Here is a 21,047-nt window from a genome sequence, read left to right as displayed (position 1 = left end):
ATTCATTAAAAAAAAATAACATTTCAATAATGGCTTGAGCAGCCCAATGATGTGTGCACTCCTTGTGGGTAGCTGATCCTTGGCCAAAGACAGCCAAAAAAACCCCACACATATTCTTCTCCGGCATACTATAATAACATACACACTAAGACACTTCCCCAAGACAACAGGAAGGCAAAAAGTGACAATTAAGAGACTGGATTTTTACTTACAATGACGCTGTCCTTCACGCTTTTGACTTTTACGTCCAGCTCTTTCTGCCTAACCAGCATTTCGGCATTCTGCACATTCCCCACTTGCATCTGGAATTTGAAAGAGAACATCAGCCCTCTAAAATAATGCACGCTGCCTGCTGCATCCTGTACAGCCGCACCGAAGAGTCAACATCTGCATCACCGTGCCAGGAGGCAACATCTGGGAAGGCCTCAATGCCCTGCTGGGCAACTGTTTGGCCACTGTGTGAGACAGGATGGACCATGGGTCTCATCCAGCAGGGCTCTTCTTTTGTTCTTAGAGCAGGCCGAGAGCGTGCCACTGGCCCGAGGTCACTCTGCTTGCGGGTTTCCATGACAAAGCAGTGTTGATCTTAAGCCAACACACATTTAGCCAGGGCCCAGGCCCGTCTGAAAAGCCTCCCCCTCCCCATGCGCTCCCTAAAGCCAAACCTGCTGAATAAAACTTTGCAGGTTTCATTTTTAGCCTTTCTGCTCTCGCTGCTGCTCTTATCTGGAAAAGTATACCTGAACCACTGCATGAATCAGTCAGGTTTGGCCTGTATGGCTGAACCTGTAGAACTTCACGATGTGCCTTCCCCTGTGAAGCTGCGGCCCTCTCCAGATCCGGGAAGAACCTTACCTTATCTACCTGCTCGGCAGCAGAGAGGATTTTCCTCTCTTCACACAGGCACCTGGAGATCATCATCGCCATGTACATGGGATCTTCCTCAAAGATATTCTGCAGCAAAGGAACAGAACGTTGCAAGAGTCGATCTCCAGTGCCAAAGTTCTATCAACAGGGAAACCACCAGCAGTGCTGCACCGCCCGACCTCTGCATCTGCAAGGCAGGCATGCTGCTCCATCGCCCTCCTCTAAAAGGCCCGGCCTATTCACACGTTCACCTGGGAACGCAGCAAAGGTGAGAAAAGCCTGCCTGTCTTCGAACCTACCCCCACCACGTCACTGTGGATTTGGGCACCTCGTGTTTCGTTTGCTTCCCGTGCTCTAGCACGGGACGCCTGATCACGGAACTAGCAAGCGATAAGCCAGATCATAGATCTCACGCAGAACCAGCTTGCTGCTGGCTGGGAACCAACACACAAGCTGTGCCAGCAAGCATTTCTGCAGCTGCCGTGGGACGGAGATCCCGAGTGTTACATCTGCATCAGGAAATCCTGGGTAATGGCCCCATCAATTATTATGAATGGGAAGATCTGCTGGCAGTAGTTGATGATCTGATTTTACACAGGAGTCATACGTACCGGCATCTACCAGGCAGTACTCGTAAACATTCATTTGTATCATGGGCATCCAACACGCAGCCCATGGGTAAAATGCAGTCCACCCCAAATGTTTAGCAAAAAAAAAAAAGTTTACTTAATTACCTGGCACCCTGACCTGGATAGCCCAGGTGACCTCGTCAGATCTCAGAAGCTAAGTAGGGTCGACCTTGGTTAGTAACAGGATGGGAGGCCTCCAGTGAAGAAGAGGGGTGCAGAGGCAGGCAATGGCAAACCACCTCGGTGAGCCCCTTGCCATGAAAACAGGGGTTGCCGTAAGTCAGCTATGACTTGAGGGCACTCCCCGCCACCAATTAGCTAGCACAAATGAACTCGTGGGCCATTAAGGCCTAACTACAGGCCTGCAGCTACCACTGTGTAACTGACATCAGCGATGCAAACGTGCTGTCAGAACTGAGATGCACAGTGACTGAGTATTCCCCAGTTCTCGCGTTTGGTCTATTAAATACCAGTACTGCCGCTGAATTGAGCAAAACTGATCAGCGACTAGCGCCAGGCCTGTAACTGTACCGTTTTATACAAATCAAGTAGATTAAACAGTTTCTTGCACTACTTTTTGTATTACTCCAAAATGTGTATTTTACTAGCTAAAAGGCTATGCTTCACCATTACTAATAAAAAAATGCATGTGGCAGAGCACACACATGGATTTCTGATCATGTGGCCCGCTACTGAAAAAAACTCAGGGCCAAGCTGCGAGTGACGAATGACACTTGAACGGCAAGTGGATTGAGTGGAGAGCAAGTAGAGGGCAAGCGAACAGGGAGGAATACACTTGCCATTCAAGTGTCATTCATCACTTGTAGCTTGGCCCTTAGATTCCCCTGTATACGTATTGACCCAGGTAAGCTTTTAACGAAGATGAATCCCAAGGCTTCCCTTACACCCTTGGGCCTCACAGCACAGACCGGCCCTTTAAATCTCCAGCACGCAGGCCACTCTTCCTGGGCTGCATCTCTCTGGTGCCACGGAGTGAGCAAAGGGGACTTCCAGACAGCTGTGAGAAGAGCTGTGAAACACGGACGCACCTGCAAGTTGCGCTTGCTCTTCCTTATGTTGTGCTGCAGGAGGAAGTTGTTCTCTTGAGTGAAGCGGCTGTACTGATCATCAAGTTGCGACAGAAGGTTCTGGAAAAGCAAGGTGGCTAGCGAAATGTCACTGGCAGCATGTTCCCTAGGAAACAAGAGCGTCGGAAGGCACGTTTCTCTTTGCTTTTATGTTTCGGCTGTCTAAGCCGGTTTTCACAAGGGTTACGATCTTCTAAAAGGTAAACTAAAATTCCTCCTTTAATAACATTATTATACTGAAGGTGTTCTGTTAAAAATTGTTTGCGTAACAGTCCAAAAAGAAGGCATTCTAGAATAACGTGGGACAATGAGTCGAGGACTCCTAATTCGCAAGGACATATCCTGTTTTGAAGGGGTACTTGCCTAAACCTGCCAGAGAGCACTGTTGATGGAAAGGCGTTTAAACTTGCCAAAGTAAATATTTGGCGCTGAGATGGGATGTCCAGAGCTGAGAAATAATGCGGCATCATTCCTTGCCTTTGGTATATGCCTAAGTTGGCTGCAGAACAGACAGGGGGATGTAGGGGGGACATCTCTTGGGAGTTCATGTTCCATAAGTCTTAGTTTAATTGTTCTTAAGATATGTAATTCATCACATAGGAGTAGGGAGTCCACTGCAATGCCAAGCTTTTGCAGTTTGAGAGTAAACATAGAAAACCATATGGTACTATGCCTATCGTGTTTTCGTTTCAGGGAGTACCCATGCCAAAACGCCAGTGCCTTCTGGTCTACAACAGATAACTTCTTCATCCCACTGAACCCATCAGCGCCCTGTTTATGTGGCACAACAGCTGGCAGAAGGCCGTGAAATGTGAAATTATAGGGGAGGAAATTGGCAAGAGAGGCGTTTTCTCCCCAAGGATTATTTTTCAGTTTCAATTTTCATTAACCATGTTCCCTTCTAAACGGTGTTATTAAATTGTTTACTGATGTTATTATATACCACCTTGAATAAAGAAACAAGATTTTCATTAGATAGTTAAAGTGATAATGTTGAGTTGTGTCTTGTGAACTGGGTATGTTCAAGTGTACAGTTTATATTTTGTTGGTGTTTGTATGGCTTATGGCTTCGGCCGAATAGCAATAAAGAATTTGATTTAAAAAAATATACCACCTTGAGCATTTTTTATAGTTGGTCTAGAAGGTACTTTAAATAAATACTTCCAAAGGAATTTGGGGAACACTAGGAGAAAAAAAAACCCTATGAAATATTTCCTCTTCTGCAATGTGTGAATTCCTTTGGAAAACAAGGTTTTGCTCACTCAAAATACTTCCCACAAATTGTGCAGTATAAGGATAAGAAACTGTATTGCAGGAGTTCCTAATCTTGCTGAGCTGGTAGGCAATTTTGGAATTTTGAGACTGGGGAATGGGCACCACTGCAAAAGGGCTACCGTGGGATACAGGGGTCAATCACAAAATATCAGGAGGTTGCAAGCCAAGCGTATTCCTATGATCAAATGGATCCCATGAAACCACTGGCAGGCAACTCTCTAGAGATTACTGTGCTGTTACAGTATACCATGATAATTCTAACATGCCCTGCAGATGCATACAACATATCTCCAAGGATATGCTTATTGTTTAAATGCGACTAATTTATGGGCAATTGATAGAATGGGTTGCGTGTTGGTAATATTTCAACATTAACTCAATATCTGAATCTGCACAGAGTCCTTAATACTGTAATTGCATGCAGTCCGTTTCTAAGGACAATTTTTTTTAAAATCCATGTTAGCCATGTTAGACTGTAGTAGCAAAATCAAAAAGAAGCATCAAAAAGATGCATCTGACGAAGAGAACTGTGATTCTCGAAAGCTTATGCTACGATAAAATTGGTTAGTCTTAAAGGTGCTACTGGACTCTTTTTGATTTTTTTTTAAAGTTTCACTTTTATTCCCTTCCTATTTCTCATATGACAACAATTAAAATGTATGTATTTAAGCAGTAAAAGAGCCAGCACTTGTAGCTCACTTGAGTACTGAAAATATCTGCAGTTCTGTTGGAACAAAACGAAAGGTTTTTTTTTAAAATATGCCAACTACTATAAGAATATATGCCAGCAAAGTTATGAATGAAGCCTTTATGTGCTTAAGTAAATAAAGCTTGCTAGCAAAGTAAATATTGTATACTTTTCAGTTCCCTTTCTGCATTTTCACATTTCCAGACCTGGACCGCACCATTGTGAGTGGTTGCAGCAGCAGCTGAACTTGATGTGGTCGCAGGAGCAGAACACAGTGTCAGAAGCATGTGGGGTGGGGAAGGAAGGAATTTATTTACTATCTTTATAACTCATCTTTCTTCCCAAGACACAAAGCGGATTATAGCATTAAGTGCAATGAAGCAGAATTGCAAGATTGGAGAAGAATGCAGTGATACGTCACACACAACAAACAGCCATGGCTTAGGGGTAGAACATCCGTTTGGCATGCAGAATGTTCCAAAGCATCTCTAGTTTAAAAAAGGATCAGCCAGCAGGGGATGCGAAAGACCTCAACCTGAGACCCTGGAGTGCCACAGCCAGTCTGAGTAGACAATACTGACTTTTATGGACCAACATGGTCTGATTCAGTATAAGGCAGTTTCAGGAGTGCTCATGTGCATGTACACCATGAAAACTACATTCAGACTTTAACAATAACCTTATCCGGTGGGTACAAATGCCCTTCTGAACGGGTTCTGCCTATGGAGCGACAGGAGGGCGGGCACTGGAGCAAGAGGTGGGCTGGAAGGGAGGGCCTCTGGACTGTGATTGCTCCTTTCCTGAACAACGTCTTTAACAGATACAGGATCCAAGTTAGCCTCTCACCAGTCTTGGCTTTCCAGCCACGATGCCAGATACTGCCGGATTTCCATGGGAAAGCTGTCATCGTAGAGCTGATGCACCTGTTCCAGGAATTTGGAATCCAGTTGCTGCAGTTTGTACCACTGACTCATCCTGTGGAATCAAAATGCATTAGATGAGCACCTCACGCTCATTGCCACACTTCAGGAAAAGGAGGATAGACAGAAAACCGGCAGGCTTTATCACCAACCAACTCCTTCCTGTCTAATGTTTTTATTGTTGTTTTAATGTTTTTGTATATATATTTTAGCTTTGGTTTCAGCCGTTTTAATGATGTGGTTTTTATGTTGGTTTTTATGCTTTTTATGTTAATTTGTTACATGCCGTGACAGCCCAGATAAGAGTAGAAAGGCGGAGTACAAAGGCTGTGAATAAATCAAATAAATAAATAACCCCCCCTCTTTCTAGATCAGCGATAATAGGGCCGTCTCCCCCAGGGAATTGCCTGGGGACAACATGCCTCCCTTTGGTGAGGGGCCTTCACTTGACATTGTGCTCTGGAATACAACTCATAGGGCTCCCTGGACTTTCTCCTGTAAGACGGGAGCAGAAAAAAAAATCCTTATAAAGGGAAAATGGAGGGGTGACTCCAGACAGAGCTGCTGTGTAGAAGTTCCACCTACAATTGATCTGAATGGAGGGGCCGCACTTTACAGGCTTCTTAAAGTTAACAGCTAGCAGAAAAAGGGGGCAGGAAAATATCTCCAAGTTGTCGCTTCGTACTGAAACAATGGAGGGGCAGGAATAGAAGCAGTGTATGGAACACCCCCATGCCTCCACTCTGCTCACAGTCTCTGTGCAGGCTGGCTTTACGAAACCCAAGTTACTATCAAGTTAGTTTCAGTAGGTGTTATGGTTACTCCACAGCACAGTCAGCTTTTTAGAGAGAGCTAACCACAGTTTTGGTCAGTAAATCAGAGTCATCACTAACTAGGGAAAGAGGAAGAATTAGTTGGGCACGATATCCAATAAAAAGAACTTCTGCAGTCAAGCACCAAATAAAAGACTCAAGTCAACTAGCTAACCAAAAAGGCCACACTTCCTCTTGGAGCATGTGAGAAAGGAAAATTCAGACTCTAAATGTGTCCTCTTGAAATTACATGGTTTTTACACACACACAGAATTACTGGAGTTTTAACTACTCCTATCTCATACCTACACTCTGTAAACAGAATTGGATTGCTCTGCCCTTGAAAGGAAAACGAAACAAGCCCAAGCTCTGTGCCAGGAAAAAAAAGATTTTGCAATTCATTCAAAGGACACGTTTGCAAGAAGTCGTTAACCACTACCGGGCGGGAGGGTGGACTTAAATGAGTGACCAGACAGGTGACGTTTTAGGACAGTTATTTGCAAAACAGATCTGCCTTTAGTGGGGTTAATCCCCAAATGTACAACCATTTCCATGTATCTAACCGGAGTCCACAACCACGCCTTCTCTTCTAGTCCATTGTTATGATCCACGAACTCCACACCAAAGTTAAAACGCACGGTCAAGGGAGCCACACTGAACTCAAAAAGGGGCTCACAGGGTTTAACTTCTACTAGGCTCAGTCATCTGGTCCAAAGCAAACTGACCGGAGCTGCATCCAAGACTTGTTGACTATCACATCATCCTAGTCACTCACCTACCCTGTTGTCCAAGAAAATCCAGGAAGTGAAAAATCATGACACGATACCCGATCCGGCCCAAGAGGAAATTCCCAAGCAAATCCTAGATCCACATGCATCAGAGAACGCTCTGAGCACCTTTTGCGAACCTTAACTTAAACAGACAAAGCCGCGGGCAACCCGATGACAGCGTGCAGTCTAGAGTAAAACTCCCTAAATAAGCGCGCACTGCAGGACGCCAGCATAACAACATTCGATTTATATACCGCCTTTCAGGACAACTTAATGCCCACTCAGAGCGGTTTACAAAGTATGCTATTATTATGAGTTTCGCACACCCGGGTCTGCAGGCGTCGGTACACAGGAGGGCAGGGAAGAAGGGGTTTCGCCAGGTCCCCTGGCCCTCGTGCGAACCACCCACGACCTTTCTTTTCCTCACCGATCTGCTCTTCCTATTATTTTATTTTATTGCACCTTCTCCTCCATCGCCTCCGCATTTAAACAGAACACAAAACTGAGCTCGCCATCTTTCCTGGGCGGCAAGGCGAACATTGCAAGGGCTTACTCGTGAGTAAACGCGCCGACCGTGCCCATGGCCGCCCTTCTACGCAGCCCCGATCCCCACTCTCGCCGCTTTCGACTGCTGTCAAATACCCGGCGACGCGGGCGTCTGCCTTTACCTGCCGGCGCCTGCAAACCACCCCGGGCAAGTTCTCTCGCCGGTCCGCCGCTTCTCTGAAAACGAAAGTGACGCGGATTCGAAAATAACACGCAGCCCCGACCGAGGCAGCCAATCAGCGGAGCGACGGCGAGGAACCCCTCCCCACCCTGCCGCGAGCAGCCAATCAGGCCGCGAGGCCTCGGCGCTCTGCGGCTGTTCCTTTCAGTCGTCTCCACTCCCCCCGCTAAAGCCGTCTCCTTGCGGTTTACTTTGTGGTTTTTTTATTTAAAAAATGCTTTGTTGTTTAACATTTCCAGTGGAAAGTCTTTTTTTCCAACCTCCGGAGTAAAAAAATAAAGTTTGACTGAAAGGGGAGAGAGTTCAGGGGCACTCTGAGAAATTAAAAAAAACCAAGTGGGACATTAGAAAAAAGCAAGAGTCCAGTAAGCACCGATAAGACTAACAAAATTAATGGTAGGGTGTGAGCTTTTGAGAGTCACAGCTCACTTCAGATATCTCACTTTTTCAGCTATCACAAATTTTGTTAGTCTTGCATGTGCTACTGGACTCTTGTTCTTTCCTATTGCAGCAGACAGACTAACAAGGCTACCCGTCTTGATCTATCGGTATATGAAGAAGTGAGCTGTGACTCACGAAAGCTCACGCCCTACCACAAATTTTGTCGGCCTTATAGGTGCTACTGGTCTCTTGCTCTTTTCTACTGCTACAGACAGACTAACGTGGCTGCCAATCTTGATCTATCTTCATGGATTTGTGACATTATATGTTTAAAATGTATAGGGTATGCATGGTAGTTTTCTTGTCTCATCCTACTCCCAAAATGTAATCTAATCCCAAATGTAATTGCATTTCCACCCTGAGGCTATAATTCCATTTTATTTCTTCAAGGCCCTTTGAATTTGCTTTTCTCCCTAAAGGACTGGTTAGGGTTATTTATTTAAGACATTTTAATCCCAGCTGTTCCAACGGTTGCCTGCTCCCGGTTGGGAAATTCCTGGAGATTTGGGGGTGGAGCGTGGGGAGGAGGGGGTTTGAGGGGGGAGGGACCTCAAAAGAGTTGTAATGCCACAGAGTCTACCCTCTAAAGCAGCCATTTTCTCCAGGAGAACTGATCTTTGTTGTCTGGAGACCAACTGTAATTCTGGGAAATCTCCAGTTCCCACCTGGAAGTTAGCAACCCTACTCTCTCTAGGGGGTGCGCCAGACATTGTTGTTCCCTCCAATTTATCCTCACAACAGCCCTGTGAGGTAGGTTAGACTGAGAACATGCGACTGGCGCATACCTCCAAGGCAGAGTGAGGTATCCAACCTGGATTGCCCAGATCAAAATAAATAAAGAACACAAAATATATAAATGAATGAATATAGAGCACCAGAAATCAAGCATCCAGAGGAGTTAGCCTTGTTAGTCTGTAGTAGCAAAATCAAAAAGAGTCCAGTAGTCTTAAAGGTGCTACTGGACTCTTTTTGAGAAATCAAGCAATGCACCATTCTTAACCATCATAGTAACTACTCCTTCTGGAAAACTTTTCTAAGTAAGTCCATCTGACAGTACAATCCTGAAAAGAGCTACACCCTTCTAAACCCATTGAAGTCACTGGGCTTAGAAGAGAGAATCTCTGCTTAGGAAAGCGCTTTTAGACTGTTGCTGAAATGCTAATGCGAATGGGATTCTGACCTGTTGTACAGCTATACATACGCTGTAGGCCATCCACCTAAACATACCCATGGCTGAATTATAAATATTGCCTATGCCATTGATTTAAAGAACACCTATTTCCAATCAGAGTTGCAACCTGATGGATCCCTATTTGAAATTCCATCGAAATGAGTGGGTTATGTTTACCCCCATAACATGCTGGTTAGATTACTGCAAAGGGCATTATGGGTGACAGCCCTTGAAGACTGTTCAGAATTGAAGTCAGTCCATAAAGCAGTTATGATGAGACCTGGAAGCCACCAGGAGCATCACTCAAAGGAGGTCTCTGGCTTCCATTTAGTTTCCAGACACACTTAACAGTGAAATCCTAAACAGTCTAAACCCATAGATTTAAATGGGCTCAGACTGGAGTAACTCTGCTTAGGATTTCAATGTAAAAGTATTAGCTCTTGGGCTGAAAATGACCTGGCGCTAGAGTATTTTTAAGATTGTCCCACATGAACCTGCCCCAACAGTTTGGTGTAGTGATTAAGAGAGCAGGACTCTAATCTGGAGAGCCAGGTTTGATTCTCCACTCCTCCATTTGAAGCCAACTGGGTGACCTTGGCTCACTCACAGCTTCTGGGAGCTCTCTCAGCCCCACCCACCTCAGAGGGTGTTTGTTGTGGGGATAATAATAACATACTTTGTAAACCGCTCTGAGTGGGCATTAAGTTGTCCTGAAGGGCGGTGTATAAATCAAATGTTGTTGTTATATAAAATTATAAGCAGAGATTCTGTTTTAAGTGACCCACTTCTCTACTGTGGTGCCTCATTTGTGGGGGGGGGGAGGAAATCCCCATATCTTTCAACATGGCCCCTACACTGTGGCTTTTTAGATGCCAGGTGAAAAAAAAATTCATTTTTCCAAGCTTTTGGCAAGTTTTGAAGGATTTCCCCCCACCCTCACCTGCTGGGTCAGCAGTTTCCTTGTCCTTCTGCAGCCGGGTTTTTGGTTGTATATTTTTTAGGGCTGTACCCTTCCTTGGAGCCTTCTGGGATCAGAAGAATTGACAAAATATACAACATTACCTGTCAGTTGGATAAAACTGGCCCTGAGTGCATTTTTTGCTTTTCTGTGATATTCCTGTAGACCATTCTTCAGTCACATCATTTTTCATGACACCAGTGTAGCATGGTAGGTGGATAATGGACGAGGCTTTGAGGGCCCAGGTTTGAATTCTCACTTTGTCATGGAAGCTTGTTGGGTGACTTTGGGCCAGTCCCACACCCTTTAACCTATCTCGCAAGGTTGTTGTGAGGATAAAATGGAGGAGCGGGGATCACATACTGTCCTCTGAGCTCCTTGAGGGAAAGGCAGGAGAAAAATGTACTAAATTAAACAATACTGTGATAAACCATTGTCATAGAAATATATCTAACTAGCAACAGAGCCTGTTTTTTTAAAAAACGGGCCCTAGAAAATGGAGCACAGGAATGTTGGGCTTGCCACAGCGGTGGTGCCCTCTAAAGGGATGGACCGCCTCGCCAGGCCTTCCCACCATGGTGGTGCCCTCTGAAGGCAGTATTCGCGATGACTCAGGTTTTACCCTGGTGCTCCTGTGCAGGCACACCGTGATAAAAAGTGCATCATCACCAATACGGCTTGCCTTTTATATAGAAAGATTCTCAACTCTGCCAACTCTGAGGATACTTAAGTCAGGAGATGGGGCAATATACAACATGCAAGACAAATCTTTCTACAAACCTGAAAACCACTCTAGGTTTGCAGAAAAAATGTGAAATCTAAACCAAAAAAAGTTATAAATTAACCCGAAAATGATAAAAAGGAATGCTTGTAGGTTTAAGAAACAGATGCCTTCAGTAGCTGTTGCTAGGCAACCGCAACAGAATTGCCCATCTTGCAGCCTTGGTTTCTGTAAACTTGCGTGACTCACTCAGGCCCAACTGCTTGCTGCTGTTCAACAGCAGCCACACTTTGAAAGGCAGTGTGATATAATGGTTAGAGTGCCAGACAAGGATGTGGGAGGCCCAGGTTGGAATCCCCACTCTGCCATGGGTGACCTTGAGCCAGCCACACACTCTCAGCCTAACTTACCTCGCAGGGTGGCTGTGAGGATAAAATGGACGAGTGGAGAATGATGTAAGCTGCTTTGGATCCCCATTGGGGAGAAGGTGGGCTATAAATGAAGTAAATAAAGATAGCTGAAGTGGGTAAGTGGGAAGAAGAGAGAAGTGTGAGGATATGCAGTCTATATCTCTTTTCCCTCCTCCATGCTATCCTCAAAACAAGACTGTGTGTGGCTGGCCCAAGGTCACCCATTGAACTTCTATAGCAGAGCAGGGATTTGAACCTTAGTTTCCCAAATCTTAGTCAGACGCTATAACCACTACAACATGCTGACTTAATATAGCATGTTAAAATAATATATTTGCAGGGGTCATTTCGTAGAAAAAGAGCCGGAGAAACTCATTAGCATAACTCATTAGCATATGCCACACCCCTTGACATCACCAGAAGTGTGTCATTAGCATAATTTATTTGCATATGCCACACCCCTGACATCCAATTACCACCAAGGGCAAGATGCCCTAGGAACCCAATAAATCAATAAATTATTTACTCAAAATCTTATTATTCGTGTCTTGCTCACCAAGTGAATAAAAGATATACAATCAGTCAAATATTTACAATGTGTACATATACAATTACATAAATACACACATATGTCCCATAATAGCTGCAAAGAGACAATGATAATTCTATAACTTCCTATACAAATTTGCTGGAGTAATGACAGTTCTTGGAATGATTCTTCCTCGTGTCCTCACACTCCAAATGTGTGGTGATGCCAACAGGATGGTCAGTATAAGGTAAGTGTTCAAACACAGCAATGTCAGAAGAGCCTGATAGGATCCCTCTGGATCTCCAGGTAGGTGGCAACGAGCCCGCCAGCTTAGAGTTGCTCGTTTCGGTTTCCCTTCATCCTGGCCTCCTCTATGCACATAATAGTCCTAGTCACACTCTCCAGATAGAAACTTTCCAGTTCCAATCAACGCTAATTTACACTTTGGACCCAATCCTGGCCATTCAGGGCCGAAATTGGGCCCAAAATGGCAAAAGGGGGCTGAAAATGGCTGAAAAGGGGCCCAAAATGGTCAGGATTGGGCCGCTGCTGAGTGGGAGAGTGATCCACCACCCGTCAGAGGCCCGATCCGGGCCGTTTTGGCCCCAATCCAGGCTGAAATGGGCCCAAAATGGCCGAGAGTCAGGTGGGCGGGGCCACCTGACATGTGACCTCTTTGGGGAACTGCCAGAACTGCGTTCCTGTGCGTTCCCCCTCGAAATGAGCCCTGTATATTTGCAATATAGAAGCACCAAGTACATTGCATACAAACATTGCTGCTGTTAGAAAAATACATACTCTGCACAACAGTTGCAATAATACCTTCAGTTCTCGGGTTGCCAACTCTGAGCTGGGAAATTCCTGCAGATTTGGGGCTGGAGCCTGGGAAGGGCATAGTTTGGGGAGTGGAGAAACTACAGTAAGGTATAATATCATAAAGTCAACCCCCCCCCCACACCCAAAGTAGCCATTTTATCCATGGGAACTACTCTCTGTTGTCTGGAGATCATCAGTTGTAGTTCCTGGAGATTGCCAGGCTGCACCTGGAGATTGGCAACCAAAAGCAGGACCCACTAACATCACAGAAACATGATCAAACTTTTGAATTCTATAAAATAAACTGGAAAGAATGAGTGCCCTAAAACTCTGCTTCGGGTGGGATGCTCAGGGCCCAAAAGAAATTCCCCAAACATTTTTGGAAAGGGGGTTCGAGAAAAGGTTCTTTTGTTCTGTCGCGTCTCGATGCAAGGGGTTTAGGGTAACCGGCAGGGCTGACCCCTCCATTTTATCAACACAACACTGCAAAGCAGAAAAGGCAGCAAGATAGCGAGCCCCTCACCCCAGTTTGTTTCCTGGGTCATCCCATTACCAACCCGATAGTGGCACCATCTTCTATTTATTTAGTACATTTTTTACAGTCAGCCTTTCTCCTTGAGACACCAGCTTGATTACACGGTAGAAGTCAATACGATCAATGGCTGGGTCATTCAGCAAGCAATACAATAGGGGAGTATTTCCCAATCTTTTCTCCATGGAAGAACCCCTAAATCAAGTTTTAAATACTGAGGAACCACTACTAATATACCCCACTGAGGACCCCACCCGCTGCACCTCCAATCCTAAAAAGAGTTACTCCAGCTAAACCTGTTGATTTCAATGGGCTTAGACTGGAGTAACTCCTTTTAGGATTGCACTGGGGCTAATCTCTAGGAATTTCCCAACCCACAGGACCATTGCTTTAAAAAAAATGGTATCAGAAGATCTGGGAGCAATAGCTGATGGGTAGGATTATGCATAATCCATTTTTGGGGACTTAGGTATGGTAGTTCCTTTATTTGCGGATGATAAAACATGGAAACCAGGTCTGGATTTTTTAAATGCTAAAGATGTAATCCCCTCAATGCAATGAATTTTAGATGCTTGTTTATTGTGATTCTTGGGGTCTTCAACAATTTGCTAAGTGTTGTTATGATTACTCCTTTTTATGGATTAATTTTATGATTTGTTTCCTGTGTGTATTTCATGGTTTTTCAGATTCTTCTAGTTTATAAATATATATATATTTAAAAAATAGGAATTTCCCAACCCAGATTTTGCAACTCTAAGCCTCTCTACTGCATGTTGAACCAGCTGAAGTTCCCACGGTATTGAGACGTAGCCCCATGTAGAGTGCATTGTGTGTGTAAAGTGCTATCAAGTCACAACTGATTTATGGCAACCCCAGCGAGGGACTTCCAAGGCGAGTAAGAAGCAGAAGTGGTTTGCCAGTGCCTTTCCCTGTCTTCCTTGGTGGTCTCCCATCCAAGTACTGACCCTGCTTAGCTTCTGAGATCTGATGAGATCGGGCTATACCATGCTGTCTTCCCTCCTGTCGCATGCATTACAGTTATCTTATTTATTTACATTATTTATAGTCCATCTTCCTCATTGAGACACAAGGTGGATTACACAGAGGAAGTCAATACAGCTGGGACGGTCATTAAACAATACAATAAAGCAAATAGTTTCAGGTGTATAGCAGTGTTAGGCTGCAGTAGAAGAGCAAGACTTGGATCCAGTAGCACTTTAAAGACCAGCTAGATTTCCAGGGTATGAGCTTTTGAGAGTCAAAGCTTTTTTGTGAGATACACAAAATGGGAAATGGTAGGTAGGAGAGGTAGGTGGGAGGGGTGGCAGAGGGTGGGAGGGGTATTGCATATTAGAATGTCAAGAAGCTATTTGAGCAAGATTTGGGTCCAGTAGCACCTTAAAGACCAATTAGATTTCCAACTATAATAGATTTTCTAGCTGTAATACATGTTGTAATTAGCTTGACAGAGCAGGGGTGAGAACTGCAGAAAGTCAGCATCTGTAGTGCCAGAAAAATTGTATGTCCTGATTCAATCCTCAAGAGTCCATTGTTCTGAACTTGCAATTGATTTTTTGTTTATTTATTTTATTTATTTATTCAATTTATATACCACCCATCCCCAGGGGCTCTGGGCGGTGATTGATCTGCAGTAGAACAAGATTTGAGTCCAGTTGCACCTGAGAGATCCATTAGATTTCCAGTGTATGAACTCTGACCCTTGAAAATCTAGAAATCCAGTTGGTTTCTCTAGAGCAACTGGTCTCGAATCTTGCCCTAAAGCTGCAATTGCCAGTATTAAGTATATTCCCCCTCCAAAAACTTTACAGAAAGTGGTTTCCTGGGGTGGGCTACTTTGTAAAGTTGCCAGTCTCCAGGGGGGGCTGGAGATCTCCCGGAATGAAAACTGATCTCCAGACAACAGAGATCAGATCCCCTGGAGAAAGCAGCAGCGTTGGAGGGTGGATTCTTGGGCATTATATTGCGCTGAGGTTCGTCCTCTAGACCAACCCCAATCTTTCCAGGCTCCAAGAATTTCTCAGCCTGGACTCGGCAAGTTGCCAGCATGGGCAGAACTGGGGCTGGCAGCCCGGATCTTTGCCAACTGCCCGCCGGAATTGCAAACTAGACGCTCCGGCCAAGGCGCTGGGCATCCACTCCGCACAACAGACAGGCAGAGGAAGGGAACATCTGGCCGCTTGCCCCGCTTTGACCCCGGGGGAAGAAACGCGTCAAGCGAGGGAGGGAGGGGAGGCCGGTGCCGGGAACAGCGGGGCCACGTGCTTTCCGAGAAGCGGCCCGGGCTCCGGGAAAGCAGCTGGAGCGGCGAAAGCGAAAGTTAGCCCGGGGCAGGCGGGAGGGAGGGGAGGCTGCGGGCGGGAGGGCTCAGCTGGCCTGCATGGCACCCCCCCCCACCTCCCCCCCCCTAATTGTGCCGCTTGGTGCACAGAGCCCGCTTCATGTCGGCCTCTCTCTGCAAAGCGCAGCTGTGCTCTTCCCCAAGGACGGTTCCGAGCCTCCCGGTGGGGCTGGGAGATCGCCCGGAATTGCAACGGATCCCTAGACGACAGAGGTGCCGTTCTTAGGAGGGACTAAAGACTCGGGCCCAGCAGCACCTGAGGGACCAATTAGATTTCCAGGATCAAGATGGGTAGCCGTGTTAGTCGGTCTGTAGCAGTAGAAAAAGAGCGCAAATCCCGTTGTACCAGTAAGACTAACAAAATCTGTGGCAGGGTGTGAGCTTTCGTGAGCCGCAGCTCACTTCTTCGGATGCCACTAGAGTGTGAGTCCATCTGCCCTTATATCTTGGAGAGGGGAATTATTTCAGAGGCTGAATGACAAAAACTGGTGAATGACGCCGGCTTTTGTCATGCTGTTGAATGTTGTTGTTATTCACTGGCTTTTGTCATTCAGCATCTGAAATCACTCCCCTCTTCAAGACAGAAGGACAGATGGACTCCGATTCTAGCTGTAGCGGAAGAAGTGAGCTGTGGCTCACGAAAGCAGGTGCTGCTGGACTCTTGCAGATTTCCAGGATGAGAGATTTCAGGAGGGGGCTTTGATTCTCGGAAGTTCATAGTTGGCCTCTTAATGTGCTGCTGGACTCGAATCTTGCTCAGCCATAGATTTGACAACCCTGTTCCCAAGCCAGCTGCTGAATCTGGCCATAAAACCAGAGAAAGTCGAGAGAGGAGCTGCAGTTTGTTCATACTGGCATGACAAATGCCAGGCCTGTTCTCCATCTTCTGGATGGGCGTGAGGGGTGTGTGTGTGTGTCAAACCAGTTTCAGCAGGCCAGAATCTTGAGATCCGTGAAGCATCGCTAATTTGTTTACTAACTACTTCTTTGTTCCTGCTGTTCCTCCAGTGAGCTCAAGGCACCATACAGCAGTCTACTCTCCACCCCTCCGTTCTACCTTCACAACAACCCTTGGAGGTAGGCTAGGATGAAAGAGTGAGTGATGGCCAAAGGGTCGCCCAGCATGCTTCCATGGCAGAGTTAGAATTCAAACCTGCGTCTTCCACATCCTAGTCTGACTGCTATACCAAGCTGGTAAATCAGTAGGGTGTCAGACGAGGTTCTGGGACAGCCGGGTTTGAATTCCTGCTCTGTCGCAAACCAGGTTGCAGAGATTTTTTTTCCCTTACATTTAAAACTTTTTTCTTGCATGTTTGGAAATATTTTGTGTTGTAATTTCATGCAACCAAAGGTACTGTTTTGTTTTTTAAAAAGTGTTAGACCTTAGAAAGAAAAAGAGAAAGAATTAAAGAAAATGAACAATTATGGATTCCAGTAGCTATTGGTTTGTGTGTGTGTGTGTGTATGTATGTATGTATGTATACATACATATGTATGTATACGTGCAGATAACATTTAGCTGTAGCTACCGTGCTGCTACGGGAGGGAAGGCAGCAGGGTATAGATTGATCTCTTCAGATCTTGGAAGCAGGGTCAGTACTTGGATGGGGTTGGGGGACCCCGGAGGAAGAGCCTACAGAGAAAGGCAATGGCAAGCCACCTCCCCTCCTGACTTGCTCTCAAAGCCCCTTGCGACTTGAGGACGCTTATGTACAGAGGACGCAGTTACAGCAAGATGTGTTTGGATGTGGAAAATTCAAATTCCTGCTCTTTTGTTACACAACGCTGAGTCATTTTGGCAGGGCCTCTCTGTGCATAACGGCCAGATAAACATTATGTTAAGTAATACCTCCATTCCCAAAGTGTGCAAGCATTCAACGGGCTAGAATAGTTTTAGGAACTTTACTTACTTACGTGGAACTGAAGAATGCAGAAACGTGGCATGTTTGACAAATTCAGGAGAGTGGTATTGTTCTCATTCCACATCCTATCGGAGCAAAACTGTGCAAGATGACTGAACTTTTGTCATTCTTTGGTCATGCCAGATGTTAAACGGGGCTTTGGCTCAGTGGCAGAGCATCTGCTTTGTACACAGAAGGTCCTGAGTTCAATCCCTGGTATCTCCAGTTAAAAGGACCAGGGGGAGTAAAGTGCTGGGGGAGGCAATGGCAAACCACCCTGTAAAAAGTCTGGCAAGAAAACATCGTGATGCGATGTCCCCCCATGGGTCAGTAATGACTCGGTGCTTGCACAGGGACCTTTACCTTACCTCTCTATCTTAGCTTTAGGAATAGATTCTTAACCCAGTCTCTAGATCATTTTTCATCTTTGTCTTTTCATAACTTAGTTTTACTCCTTTTATCTGACAGAGCTCCAAATTTTACCCTTGCTGTTGCGAGATTTTTCCATTGGTTTAATACTGTGTCTAGAAGATGCTTTTTAGGAGGTGAGTTTTGACTGCTCAAGACTTTGAGTCAAGAAGCTTTAATCAGATGAAAGGAAAAGAACAGAAAGGAAAGGAAGATGTCACAAAGCACTTTGCATTTTCGGGACAAATTGCAACTGTGCTGCAAGCATCTAGACTGAGGGTCCTCAACCTGCAGGCATCTTTGGAATTCTGACACAGGCTGGTGGGCGCAAGTACAAGAAGGATCCCACAGGAGGTGGAGCCAACACACACACACACAGGGGAAGCACCAGTACAGGGGAAAAGAGGAGTAATTTAGAAACATTCTATGAAAGAAGGAGTGAGAGAGACTAAAACCAACACGGGGTGGCAATTGCTACCAAAACATTATTTTCATCTGCACACGCGATCAGACCTCCAATGGTCATTCAGAAGCTGTGCTGGGCAAGAGCCCCAGCTGGCTTACCCACTTTCTGAAAACACTTGGCAGGTGCCAAGGAAGGCGTCGGTGGGCACCATGGTGCCCATGGCCACAATGTTGGGGACCCCTGATCTAGAAAGCCCAGGGTATGTGGGGGCGGGGGAGGGTAATGATGAGTTTAGACCCTGGAAGCCTGGGCTCTAACCACTACTCAGACAGGATGCTCACTTGGTGATCTTGGGACAATCTCTGGTTTTCAGGTTAACCTGCTTCACTGGAACAAAATGGAAGAGCGTAATTGAGAGCTCCTGGAGGGAAGGCAGAATGAATAGCAGACAGATGGAGAGCCTGAAGGCTCCTCTGGACATCCCACATCCCGAGGCCCCAATCCTCCACCCAAATTCTTTGCTGTCATTTTTCCATAGAGGCCAGCTGTGTACTCCAGACTCTGGCATTTTAAGATTACTACACACACACACACAATACACATTTCATTATTGCCTAAAATTATGGCTATGAAAACATACCCATTGGTTGAAACTTCTTTTATTTCAAAAATAAACATTCCACACAACAGCTTTTAAAGTGCTACAAAACTGCCCTCGTTTTCCTGGAGTGTTCCCCAATTCTAAGCAGTGAAGTTCCGGGGAACTAGAAAATGCAGCTGCCATTCTGTATTTCAGCTTGCTTTAGCCGTTCATTCTAGATGATCCAATTATTTTCTTAAATATAAAGCGTATGGTTTTATTATCATGTATGCATGTTTTGTTTATAGTCAGAATGCATAATGCAGTTGCATAATGGACTAGATGATCTGGTGCAAAAGTATTAAAATATCAAAAGAATAAAGACATGGCAAAAGTTCAACATGTTCGTTGATGTATTGTTAGGCTCATTGAAAGCTTGGTGGACTTCAGAAGAAATACTTTACTATCATCATTCTTCACATTCTCCATTAAATTATCAAGCTACTGAGAGTGAAGGTTTAAGGTTATCTGTTCCGCTGCAACTAATTTGTCTCTAGTGCATGCATTTCCAGCGCAATCCTAAGAAGAGTTACTCCAGTCTAAGCCCATTGAAATTAGTGGGCTTAGACTAGAGTAACTCTGTTTAGGATTGCATTGTTCATCACCTTTATTGCTTGTTACTTATATTTACAAAGACCTAACATTTCTTGTTATCTCCTTAGTTTATAAATACTGATTTGAACTTTTTAGGAAGGAACCAAGAAGAAAGTTATGTGTTTGTCTCCAGGGAATATGAATTTACAAGGAAAACAAGATTTTCTTAAGAATGCTCTTTAAAATATAGATCTCTATATATTTATATACACACTCATACTTTTAGAATCTTCAAAATCCAAACTTCAGTCAGTTGAACATGGAGAACTCAGCTAGAAGAAAAAAATGAGAACACATCAATTCACAGAAATCCATTGTGGGTTTCCCCCTCCTAAATGCAAGAAAGGTTGCTGAAAATAATGAAAGTGTCAAATACACAAAATGCTGGGCAAACTGAAAGCAAAAGCCAAAATTGATCTTTCCCCCTCCCTAGCCTAGTCAAGGGCTGATCTAATTTATTACAGAATGTTACTATGGCGTTGAACTCCCAAGAATTAGATACGAAGTAGGCAGATGAGGATGCTAGCCACTGGATTGTTGAAAAAGGAGAGCTCCAGAGAACAGATGCCCAGTTCTTGGTCAAGACATCTGTCTTAAGACCTGCCTTCCCTCCTCCCTGCAATCTCTCTCTCTGTTTGAAGAATGTGTCCTGCAACAGAAGTAGCACTAAATTGTCAATTGGATACTTTTTCGGGGATCCACGTTCACTTCTCTGTGCTTAGACATTATGCAGAACTCTTGTGACCATCTCAAACTGGTACTTGCCTGAAGGCAAAGCATCTTGCATGTCTCTTTCCAGAAGTCTGTATCACTTTATTGTGTGAGAATGCACCTAGGATTGTACCCTTGAGGTCGTGAAAACGTGCCCCTGCTGCAGCAGCAGCACAGGAATCGGTGGGAAAAGCCGTATCGGCATGTTTGTTTCCAATCCGCCCACTGATGCACACTGTCCCCCTCGACACCAACCCCCTTTTCCTACTGCACCTGGACAAAAGTGCAGACACAGTGGCCATTTTGCTGGCATCTCCCACGTTTTCCGTACTGAGCCACGCTATAACACCACGGCAACCTTCGGCAAGGAAATGCACATGAAGCTGCCGTATGGAATCATGTCATAGGTCCATCACAGTCAGTATTGTCTGCCCAAACTGGCGGCAGCTCTCCAGGGCCTCAAGGGGAGGGCCTTTCGCATCACTTCCTACCTGATCCTTTTAAACTGGAGATACTGGGGATTAAATTTGGGACTTTCTGCATGCAAAGCAGATGCTCTACCGCTGAGCCATAGCAAGACCTTTCCCAAAGAAAAGGGGAAACCCTGTAAAGGGCTGAGGGGGTGTATGGAGGTTCGCTCTGCCGTTTGGGCTTACCCTCCATCTCCCTCCATG

The 21,047-nt window shown here is 45.2% G+C and overlaps 2 protein-coding genes across 3 annotated transcripts in view; both read right to left on the bottom strand.

The window, feature by feature from the left end:
- Positions 1 to 7,771, bottom strand: part of STAT1 (signal transducer and activator of transcription 1) — a 45,225-nt gene extending 37,454 nt beyond the window's left edge. Inside the window, exons 1-5 of one of the 2 annotated variants that reach the window (XM_054970522.1) lie at positions 7,718 to 7,771; positions 5,394 to 5,522; positions 2,546 to 2,690; positions 856 to 954; positions 213 to 302 (exon numbers count right to left, since the gene is read on the bottom strand). In XM_054970522.1, the coding sequence (XP_054826497.1) occupies positions 213 to 302; positions 856 to 954; positions 2,546 to 2,690; positions 5,394 to 5,521 (462 nt within the window). In that variant the 5' untranslated portion in view covers position 5,522; positions 7,718 to 7,771. The other variant, XM_054970521.1, reaches the window with a different exon arrangement.
- A 10,992-nt stretch (positions 7,772 to 18,763) lies between these two features.
- STAT4 (signal transducer and activator of transcription 4) overlaps positions 18,764 to 21,047 on the bottom strand; it is a 52,935-nt gene continuing 50,651 nt past the window's right edge. Inside the window, exon 24 of the mRNA XM_054971141.1 lies at positions 18,764 to 19,934. Coding sequence (XP_054827116.1) covers positions 19,908 to 19,934 — 27 coding nt within the window. The 3' untranslated portion in view covers positions 18,764 to 19,907. The remainder of the gene's footprint in view (positions 19,935 to 21,047) is intronic.

This window comes from Eublepharis macularius, chromosome 2, assembly GCF_028583425.1.
Source record: "Eublepharis macularius isolate TG4126 chromosome 2, MPM_Emac_v1.0, whole genome shotgun sequence".
NCBI classification, from domain to species: Eukaryota; Metazoa; Chordata; class Lepidosauria; order Squamata; family Eublepharidae; genus Eublepharis; species Eublepharis macularius.
This window is presented reverse-complemented; position numbering and strand designations above follow the sequence as displayed.